Source organism: Conger conger, chromosome 7, assembly GCF_963514075.1.
Source record: "Conger conger chromosome 7, fConCon1.1, whole genome shotgun sequence".
NCBI lineage: Eukaryota > Metazoa > Chordata > Actinopteri > Anguilliformes > Congridae > Conger > Conger conger.
In genome coordinates, this window is record NC_083766.1 from 40,591,406 (window position 1) to 40,603,147 (window position 11,742).

An 11,742-nucleotide genomic window follows, 5' to 3' on the forward strand; every position below is an offset into this window, starting at 1 on the left:
ACCCACTAGTGGAATATGCATTGATGAATGAAACACTTTATGCGGTGTACAAATTAAAAGAACACTGAAAAAAGGGATTAAAAGCAAATAATACATTTTGCCCCACACATGAGATTAAATGCTACGATTAGTGGGATTAAATAAAATGCCAACTGTTTTCAAACCACTTTTTACCACAGGCTAATAATATATACAAAAAAAACCTAGGAGTGATTCCTAATTAATTTACTAATGTTGAGAACACTACCTAGAGCGTGACACCTCGTTTTCAACACTGCATTCAAATTCAAATTCAAATTCAAATTCAAATTTATTAATGGATAACCCCTAGAGATGAGCCATCTCATTTTCGAGGGGGTCCAACACAGAACATACAATACAATACAATACAATAGTACAGTACAACAAACACAGTCACGTACACCATACATACACAGAGGCTCTCATTTACCGATCCAGCCCGCACATCGTTCCCATAAACCCGCAGTACCACACAAGATAAGTAGGAGGTAGGTACAGCAGAATTTGTCGATAACAATGATAGTAGTAGTAATAATAATAATGGTAATAATGATGATAATAAGAATAGTAACAAAATAACCAACAAGCAAATACAGTGATGCAATGGTAAAGGAGCAGGAAGACAGTAGCATTAAAAGCAGCAACATGACGTTTTAAGAAAGGGTAATAGTGAGTTCTTAAATATACTTAGTGAGATAATTGTTCTGATGTTGACGGGTAGATTGTTCCAGTCGGAGGGAGCTTTGAATTTGAAGGCGCGTCTGCCAATTTCTTTCTTGGTTTTGGGAACAGAGAAGAAAGGTTGCTGTATATGTCTAAGAGAGTATGAGGATATGTGTGGTACTAGATAATGCTTTAGGTAAGAGGGATAGTTAAAGTGGATGCATTTGAAAATGCATTGAAGCCAATGGTAATGTCTTCGAGCATTGAGGGGTAACCAGTTCAGAGTTTCATACATAGAGCAATGATGAGTTTGATAGGGACACCTTCGAATAAATCGACAGAGACTATTTTAAATAACATTGAGGGATTGAAGATGTAAACACGTTGTTTGTAAATTTTAGAGCTGTTGTTGTTGAGAAGTTAGGCCTGAAACCAGACTGGCATGGGGACAAGATGTTCAGATCAGTAACATAGCGTGATAATTGATTGAAGATTAGTTTCTCAAAGATTTTGGCTATGGAGTTTATGATAGAAATAAGACGGTAGTTATTAATGTCATGGGGGTCACCTCCCTTATGAAGTGGAGTAACTATGGCACATTTCCAGGTGGAAGGGAGGGCACAGGTTGATAATGAGAGGTTAAATAAGTCACAGAGTGGATACATCAAGATATGAGCCGCTAACTTGATGAATTTAGTCTCAATGCCATCTGGTCCAGTTCCACAGTCATCTTTTAGTGCATTGATTGCACATTGGACTTCGACAGGTAGAATCTTTCGAAAGGAAAATGAACTTGTACAGGTAGAGCTACTAGAAGAATCACATGCCATGGGTGGGTCAAATACACAAGAGCTACCTATAGAGGAAAAATGCTGATTAAAAACATTTGAGATAGTGGAGGGATCGTGGATAATGTTGTTGTTGAATCGAATCTGGGTGCTGGTATTTTTGTTTGATTTATTGAGAATATTGTTCATAGTTTTCCAGAACCGTTTAGGATTATGCATATCATCAGATAGTTGTTTTTTATAGAAGTCTGATTTAGCATTGTGTGTTTTTGTTGTACATATCTATATTAGAGATCTATATTTGTCCCAGTCAGCAGGATCCTTGGTTTCTCTGGAGATCCTCCAAGCTTTATCCCGTTGTTTAAAGAGACTAATCAGGTCAGAGCTGATCCAGGGTAAGTGTTTACCCTTGACCCTGATTTCCCTCCAGGGGGCATGTTTATCAATGACTCTAGCGAGTTCAGAATGTAAATAATTCCAGGCATCTTCAACATAAGGTATAAGTGAAAACCTGTCCCAGTTTATTGAAATCAAATCATGTGTGAAATTATCAAAGTGAATGTTCTTGCATTGCCTAACTCTAATGCATTTTGGAGGAAGACTGAGAGATTTAATCTTCCATACACAGAAGATAGCTGAGTGATCACTAAAGCAGTCAGATAAAACACCAGAGTTTTTAATTCTGTCAGGATGCGTAACAAGGATCCAGTCTAGTAAAGACTTAGATCTGGTGTGGACTCTGGTAGGCTCATTGATCAACTGGGTCAGGTTTACACTTTTAAAAAGGGTTTTATCATTTGATGAAGAGCGGTCAAGCCAGTTGCTGTTGAAGTCGCCCATGATAATCGTTTCACCTGGATGTTCGAGTGAAGTGAGGGTAGATAATATACATTTAGTTGAGTCGGGATGGACAGGTGGAGGTCTATAGATGCTACCAATGGTGAGATGTTTATTTTCATGCAGTTTTAACTAAACAAAAAGACATTCAAAAAATGACGGGATTACTTTAGGAATGGTAAGTTCAGATACAAAGTGCAGGGAAACATATATAGCCACATCTCCTCCTCTTGTACCCCTGTCTGTTCTGAATAGCATATAATTGTCAAGTTTGATCTCATTGTCACATATCTTGCTGTGCAACCATGTTTCTGAAAAAGTAAGTACACCAGGTTTGTGCTGAGCAACCCAGACTCGAATTAAGTCAATTTTTGGGAGAAGGCTCCTTATATTCAAGTGCATAATTTTTAGACCTTTAGCTGTATCAATTATCGATCAAGGGGGTTGAGTGATAGTGGATGGGGAAAGGGAAGGGTCTGAGAGAGGAAGGCAGGAGAGCGATAGCACGCACCACGCACACACACGCACACACACGCACACACACGCACACACACGCACGCACACACACAACAAAAAAGGATAGAACAAAAAAGGATAGAACAAATCAAGTGGCAACATAAAAACAAACAAACAGCTCAGTCTGCATAGCTCATGAACAAGAAAATAAATGAAGGGCCCAAGACCTTTGAGAGATAATATAGGCCAAAGGAAATAGATAAATTATGAATTAAATAAGATAATAATGATGATAATAATAATAATAATAATAATAATAATAATAAAATAATAATAAAAATAATAATAAAAATAATAATAATAGAACATGGCCTGTGCATCCATCATCCAGAACATTCCAGGATAAACTTCGGATGCCTTCTTATTTTTATATTATTCTGACAAGTTTTAATATGAGTCTTCATAACTAAGATAAATTAACAGCTACTCATTATTTTTCTTCACTTCCCCATTTGTTTTTACTTCAGTCCTTTTACATTAGGCCTACGTTTTGCGGCAGCTGCAACTGCTTTACGGCAAACAAACAGGCTCGGTATAGCTACTATGGCAGCGAAAGTTAACCGGCCTGTGATCAAGTTGTTTGTAGTTGTAGTTGTAGTTCATTCAAATTAAGTCTGGATCATCAAACTGTTATCTTTTCTTAAATATCTTTTTGCTCTTTTTCTGAGTAAAAAAGCAGAATTTTTACTCATAACATTTTGTAATGTTACAGCCTTATTCCATAATGAAATAAATTCTTTTTTTTTCCTCAAAATTCTACACACAACACCCCATAAAAACAACATGAAAGAAGTTTTTTTTTTAAATTTATTAACAATAAAAAATTAAGAAGTCACATGTATATAAGTATTTACAGCCTTTGCCATGAAGCTCAAAATTGAGCTCAGGTGCATCCTGTTTCCACTGATCAACCTTGAGATGTTTCTACAGCTTAATTGGAGTCCACCTGTGGTAAATTCAGTTGATTGGACATGATTTGGAAAGGCACACACCTGTCTATATAAGGTCCCACAGTTGACAGTGCATGTCAGAGCACAAGCCAAGCATGAAGTCAAAGGAATTGTCTGTAGACCTCCAAGACAGGATTGTCTCGAGGCACAAATCTGGGGAAGGGTACAGAAAAATTTCTGCTGCTTTGAAGGTCCCAATGAGCACAGTGGCCTCCATCATCCGTAAATGGAAGAAGTTTGGAACCACCAGGACTCTTCCTAGAGCTGGCTGCCTGTCTAAACTGAACAATCGGGGGAGAAGGGTCTTAGTCAGGGAGGTGACCAAGAACCCGATGGTCACTGTCAGAGCTCCAGCGTTCCTCTGTGGAGAGAGGAGAACCTTCCAGAAGGACAACCATCTCTGCAGCAATCCACCAATCAGGCCTGTATGGTAGAGTGGCCAGACGGAAGCCACTCCTTAGTAAAAGGTACATGGCAGCCCGCCTGGAGTTTGCCAAAAGGCACCTGAAGGACTCTCAGACCATGAGAAACAAAATTCTCTGGTCTGATGAGACAAAGTTGAACTCTTTGGCGTGAATGCCAGGCGTCATGTTTGGAGGAGCACCAGGCACCGCTCATCACCTGGCCAATACCATCCCTACAGTGAAGCATGGTAGTGGCAGTATCATGCTGTGGGGATGTTTTTCAGTGGCAGGAACTGGGAGACTAGTCAGGATTGAGGGAAAGATGAATGCAGCAATGTAGAGACATCCTGGATGAAAACCTGCTCCACAGCGCTCTTGACCTCAGACTGGGGCGACGGTTCATCTTTCAGCAGGACAACGACCCTAAGCACACAGCCAAGATATCAAAGGAGTGGCTTCAGGACAACTCTGTGAATGTCCTTAAGTGGCCCAGCCAGAGCCCGATTGAACAGAGAGAGAGATCTGATAATGGCTGTGCACCGACACTCCCCATCCAACCTGATGGAGCTTGAGAGGTGCTGCAAAGAGGAATGGCGAAACTGCCCAAAGATAGGTGTGCCAAGCTTTTGCCATCATATTCAAATAGACTTGAGGCTGTAATTGCTGCCAAAGGTGCATCAACAAAGTATTGAGCAAAGGCTGTGAATACTTATGTACATGTGATTTCTTAGTTTTTTATTTTTAATAAATTTGCAAAAATTTCAAAAAACTTCTTTCATGTTGTCATTATGGGGTGTTGTGTGTAGAATTTTGAGGAAAAAATGAATTTATTCCATTTTGGAATAAGGCTAACATCACAAAATGTGGGAAAAGTGAAGCCCTGTGAATACTTTCCCGATGCACTGTATATGTCATAACCACCTTTTTCTCCCAGCCAGACAAAATTCAGCCTTTTCTCTTTGGTAGCACTTAAAAAGCACTTAAAGTATCTGTGCAACCTCAGTTCAAGCCGGTTTCGTTATTTTCAAGTTCGGCAATTCATCCAAAGCCATTGCTCAACTTTTCGTGCCGCGCTACCAAGATCATAATTGAATTGTATGTATAATATGAACAAAACTTAATGGCAGATGTCACAGCCTTCTTTTGAGCACTTGACCTCCTGTTTCTGTTGGCCCTGTAATCCCTCCTGACCAGCATTGCATAAAATAAATTGCCAAATTGATAAATTGTAAGCACGGACCGATTTAGCCTCGAGGCTGGACCTCTTCTCTGCTGTTAAGGTGAACAGTGGTTAAAGAATTTCTAGTGGCAGGGAAGACATTTATTTTTGAACTGATGCTGAGGGTTACATGTTTCAATCAGAATATACAGATAAGGAGCTTGTAGAGATTGAGAGGGCATGGACAGAAAGAGAGCAAGCGAAACTTGCTGAAGCTGTATCAGCTGAGAGAGAAACAAGGGAAAGGGTAAATAAAACTGGTGCACCAGATGCCACAGGTAACCCTGAAAAGTTGTATGGCAGTAAGTGCATTGAGCGAGAGAAGCTGAGCAGTCTTTTAAGTTGGTAAGGCAAGTGGTCCAAAATGAATTACAAATAGCTTTTTGGCTATAGTGGCACATTTTTATTACAGGATACGTATTCATGCTAATAAAACATGTTTATTTGAGTTTATTTTGATAGTTTAATGATAGTGCCTTTTTTTAAAGAGCTGGCAGGAGGTGTTTTTTAGCCCCCTTTAAATCTATGTTGATTAGCTAGTTTTTGGCTAACAAAGAGTGATCTACATAATCTCAATGTAGGAGTGCTTTGGGCCTGATAGTCCCCAATTAGTTACATAATTCATGATGAGAAACTCAGTGGCCATGGGTCTGAAAAATGCAAACTATTAAGCTAAAGTTAGCTGACTAAAAGTATGTGGAAGTATGCGTTATGAAAAGAAACCATTGAGGTCACATTTTTTATGGATCCCAGGAGTCACCAAGCAAAACACTCCAAACGCAGATGGCTTAATATTTATGCTAAATATATTCTTCCTTAACTCCATATTGCTCCAGGGGGGATTGGCCCCTGCTTTGTATAAAAGCGTCAGTTAAATAACATGTAATGCAATAATGTAAAAAAATGTGCGCGATATAGAGTTGCTGCTTCAAGGATAAGAAGTTCAAGTCTCTGTGATGCTCACGTCTGTACTTACAAAGCAGTACAATTTTATTTTATTTTTTTGTCCAGCTGAAGTGAAAATGAGTGGAGGAAGAGACAAACCTTGATAAATGTGATCCCAACAACCAGGCCTCTATTGGGTGGAGACTTGTTGAATGAGTCAATAGACACAATCTCTGCATCAACTGTGTGGTACAATGGCAGAGATATGGCAATTAGAAATGCTGCTATGGACCTGTAGCTACCTACTAACGTTTCAAAATAAACAAGACTGGACAAAATCGTTTTTAAAAATCCAAAATAATATTACATATTGGCTCCCGTTTCATGCAAGGCAATACTATATCCAATTGAAATTGGGTTAAATCAAGCGATTTCAGCAAGGATTAGCTAATTTACGTGCTTAGATCTCGAATTGTGCTAATATTTTCACACAATCCTTTCATCCAAATGAAAAAAAAAAAAACATTTGATCATGATATCATAAGGGGATCAATAGGCTAAAAATGAATACCATCATGGGTGGTTGAAGCCTTTAGGTGAGTGTACTTCAGGCAATAAAATAACTAAAAATCTGATTTATTTATTTTTTGTAATTACACAGAACTCAATTACACAGAGCACAAAATCAAAGTATTAATGCAACAGTGGATATGGAGCTTATAAAAATATTAAAGTAATTTGGTTTGTAGGATAAAAAGGATAAAAAGTCACATGTGGGCATATTAGCAGAATCTTCAAACATTCACATATGAAGCATTGTGACTGGCAGTTGACGCGTACAAAAATCTATCACCCCAATGAAATTCTTTCATAGAGAAAATAATGGACCAATCATAATCATGATACACTATACATATTTGACACTAGGTGGTAATGGGCGTAATAGGTCTTTTCAAATACACAATGGCCAAATAACGCAATTGCAATTAACTATATATTATATATTTTTTTTTTAAATGGCAGCAAGATATATATCTGAATGCGACATTGAATTGCAATTAAGGGAGGTGCATGCAACAGCACAGCTATTGCTTGTACCCATCAATAGTATTGTATCATCCTCATGTGCAAGGAAATCTGTCTGGTCCCTATCTCTCCTTTCGATAAGTCTTCCAACAGTGCTGAATATAAATAACTCACAGGTTTTTATAGTTATGTCTATAATTAATACATTTTTTTATATTTCACAACTGTAAAGCAAGTTACATATTATTTATTCTAGTTCAGAGGTGTCCCATCTTATCCTAAAAGGGCAGGTGTGGAAGCAGGTTTTTGTTTTAGCCCAGCAGTAACACACCTGATTATACTAATGAACTAATCGTGGCATTTACTCAATGAGTAGAATCAGCGGTCTTAGTCCTGTGCCAAAACAACAACCTGCACACACACCGGCCCTTTCTGGATAAGATTGGACACCCCTGTTCTAGTTGCAAGTGCCACCACGTAGCTGTTATATTCGATATTCTATGCACCTATAATGAGTGTTAACAAACGAGTGTTAACAAACCCCCCACCCCCTCTACCTATGGTTACGTCTAGGGTTGGTTGTAAAGTTGAAGTTTTTGAGCAAACCTGGGATATAGGTGAACTGCACTTCTTTGGCCACCGGTCGTATTTTCTGTCGGAAGTCTTGGTATTTGAAACATACAACTTTGCCTTTAAGTGTTGCGGCGAGCAGCTCCTGGTCACCTGCTTGGCACAACCCGTATATGTTACTCTGTGACGAGAAGCGGCTGAAACTATCTTCCACAAAGGGACACGTCGCCTTTGTGTCCCGTTCCATATTTCTACTTATTTTTAACTGCTAACACATCGCAAAATTGAAAGCCTCCCACATAAAAATACAGCCATCGACCTGCTCCAGGCCGTGCCTCTTCCAAGTTCCGGTGATGTCACCTGACGGTCTTTATCCAATCAGACAGTACGAAAGTAACAACGGGGAGTTTCTCGCGTCCTTGCGTAGCAAAACGTGTTTTGTCATGCGACAAGAAACAGCTATATACTGTTCAACGAACAAATTTAGAAGTAATCCTTTGCGCATCAAGGTTACTCACTCCAACCAGATTAGTTTAGGCTGCTAGCTTGTGGAGAGGCTATTTAACCTCAGATAGGGTAAACGCGCGTGTATGATATTGATATGCAAACCAAAAACTTGCGCAGGCTGTGTCCCGAGTCTGCGGTCTGTAACAGGCCAATTAAGCGAACGAGAAGCCATGGGATATGCACGATACACCACAGGTTCGAGTTCCATAACGCGTTTATACCACCGGTTTTATACCATCTTTCAAAATTTCACGAAAGAAAGACAAGACAAATTTTTACCAAATGTATTTTTAATGGAACGGTTTTATGGTAAATAAATTATTCCGCTGAACAGACAGTAGTTTATTGGTTGCTAACAACAGTAAGCAACAGTATTGGAAATGTATCCGAGGATGCCTTATTGTATTTTTTCATTCCTGCTATCTAGCAATCGTTAGTGCAGTGGGGAGACATTATTGCAATAGCGTTACTTTGCTAACGTTAGTGCAGTGTGGATATATTAGACTATTGCTACAAGCTAACATTAATACCGTTGCTTAGCTCCTGCAGTGGGGATACATTATTGCTAATGCTAGCTAACGTCACTGGCGGGTGGGGGACGGGCGGGGGGTGCAGATACAGTAGGGGGCCCTCCCTCACCTGTTATAAAAATAGGTACTTTATGTGCTCTCTGTCTATCACCTGCAATTAAGCAAATTGAACGCTGCTCGATAAAATCTTACACAAACCCTGTTCATCAATCACCAGTCCATTATTCCAAGTGTCCGCGGCGTTGCTGCAGCACTAAAATAGTTTTTAACATTGCTTGTTCCCGTAGTAATGTGAGCCAACGTGCGCACAATCTAGATTTAAATTATGTGATAGGCTACCACATATTGTTTCATTGTTGATAATTAGGCGACTAATAAGCAGCTGCATAGTTTCGCCAATGTGGATTGCAGAATATGGGCCTGCCCATTCTATCAATATGCTAGCCAATTGGCAAATGCTGGGAACGATGTATTCGTGCGACAATACAGATTTTGGAACGAGCTGGGATCGACTTTCTCGTCCTTGTGAACTGTGCATATGTTTTTGACGGGCACTGTCAACAGTAGATTGATACCCAGCGCACCTTCCCCTGTTACGGTAACATCAATGTCATGACTACATAGGCTACAACATACTGTACGCCTACCAAAACAAAGTTCAAAATATAACGGAGACAGAATAACCGTGTTTTATTTTAGTAATGCAAATTACAATTTGAGCTCTAGCAATGTTCTGTTAAATTAAAAGCAGACGAGCATATTTTTTCTTTCTGTGATGCACGGAATTAAGCGATTATAATGTATCAATGTAATTCACTCTCAGGCTGTTCCTTTAGCATCTCCTATGGGAACCCATGGTTTTATTTATTTGGATCCTTTCTTTGGTTCCTAATTGGAATCACCACTGCTTTTTTCCAAGCTTTTGGCAATTTCCCTCCTCCCATACACTATTATAAAAACCTACCATCTTCCTCAATGCCCCTTCTCACAGATGTTTTATCATACAATAACAGATCTTTACCTTGGGATGTTCATTTTGTTCTACTCACCACTCTAACCTTCTCTTCTACAGTGAATGGAGCCTCTGTCCCTTCACTCCTATCTAACACATGTGGGAGTCCCCTCTTTGTCCTTTCCATTCTCCTTTTCTCTTTCTCTGATAGGTGATCTGAACTGTGTACTTTGATGTCTTGGGCATAACCTGTTTCCAATCATGCTTGTATTTAATCAAGTGCTGCATATATATCCTTATTCCTGTTCCTTTTTGCCTCGTGGCACTCCTCTGTCCACCGTGGTATCAATTTCCTTTTACTCCTAGAAACAGCTTTGTCCCCTGTCTTGAAATTATGAAACTGTTAGCAAGATCTATGTCTCCATCTGTATTAATAAGATCCATGCTTCCCTGAGCTTATAACCTTGAGTTTCCCTATTTCTTTCATGTTCAGTGTTTTCTGAAGTTGAGCCTCATCCTCACATCGTATCATTAAATTGCCATTATTACTTTTGCATATAAAATCTCTCCGCTTTTGTTAGCCAAGGCTGTTGTCAGTATTTATGGATTCATTTTCAATGCATTTTCCTGCATCTTTATCTGTTCTGCACATTTCTTCCTCACCCTCTGATTCCTCCACTACTATTATCCTTTGGTATTCTTTTAGAACCTTGTCTACCTTTCTCCTCATTCATATGTTCTCTTAGTTCTTATCTCCTTCTTCGCTAAACTCCTCAACCATTTCTGCCCAACTACCTCTGATCCATTCACAGAGAATTCAAGCTGAATTGCCTTCTCTTTACTATTCTAACTTTCCTACTTTTCCCTGATTTAGTTTTTCCACGTCATACTGAAGTCTCCACCATTTTCACCCTCCTTACTACCGAGACCTAGGCCTAGTTCCAGGACTGTGAGGCCTGAAGCAAGCAGACTAATCAGAGGCTACATGAATTTAGCTTCCTGTTTAAAAATAAAAAAACATTGAGTAGCAATTTCACAATAAAAGCTTACAATAAAAAGTGCCACATAATGACTATCAGTGTCTAAACATAATCTCCCAAAAATATTAGACACATTCTTTTTTATTATATGGGTTTTTTTAATTAAATTGTGATTAGTATTGCTTAAAATTTGACAAATTGAACACTGCTGATAAAAACCCGAAGTCATGCTAGAATATAACTTTTTTGGTGTGTGATGAAAAGCTGTACGCCTTTAGGTTGAACATATGATAGAAATAGACAGCATTTATATATCTTAATTCTGAATCAAAGGAAATAATCAATGATTGATTCTGACAAGTCTGTAGAAGACATACTCACTGATCCAGCTAATACAGCTCTTTGGGTTTGAGCCAGAGGTAGCTACATCAGAGGAATTGTTCTTAAAGCCAACATCCAGAGCCCAAATTAAAGGACTACTCTGTTACCCAATCAATCACTCAATCTTTATGATGGATAAACGGTTATTTGATAGATCTTTAGTTTCTCCTGCTCTTCATATGGAGCTAACTAAAGGTGTTTTCCCAACGTGTCTCAATGTGCGACCGATAACAAGATCTATCTTTGTGCCTTTTTCTCTCATTGTCTATCGCCGGCTGAGAGGAATTACATCATCGGGTATCAGGCGTATGAGGAGTGGCGTCACTGGCTGGAGGGAATGGCAATTCCATTTATTGTTTGGACAGATCAGGGCAATCTCAAGTACCTTGGTTCCGCCTGTCGACTCAACCCTTGCCAGGCTTGGTGGTCCCTTTTCTTTCATCGGTTCCACTTCACATTACAAACTGCCTTATCCCTGCTGTATCTGTTTGCCGGCAGGTTTCCAGGGGGAAA

At 39.2% G+C, this 11,742-nt stretch overlaps 1 protein-coding gene across 3 annotated transcripts in view; it reads right to left on the reverse strand.

Moving 5' to 3' along the window:
• Nucleotides 1-8,267, reverse strand: part of kptn (kaptin (actin binding protein)) — a 40,272-nt gene extending 32,005 nt beyond the window's left edge. Inside the window, exons 1-2 of one of the 3 annotated variants that reach the window (XM_061248153.1) lie at nt 7,916-8,255; nt 6,443-6,525 (exon numbers count right to left, since the gene is read on the reverse strand). In XM_061248153.1, the coding sequence (XP_061104137.1) occupies nt 6,443-6,525; nt 7,916-8,126 (294 nt within the window). In that variant the 5' untranslated portion in view covers nt 8,127-8,255. Of the gene's footprint in view, nt 1-6,442; nt 6,526-7,915 lie in introns of all 3 variants that reach the window. The other 2 variants (XM_061248156.1, XM_061248155.1) reach the window with 2 other exon arrangements.
• Between the last annotated feature and the right edge of the window lie 3,475 nt (nt 8,268-11,742).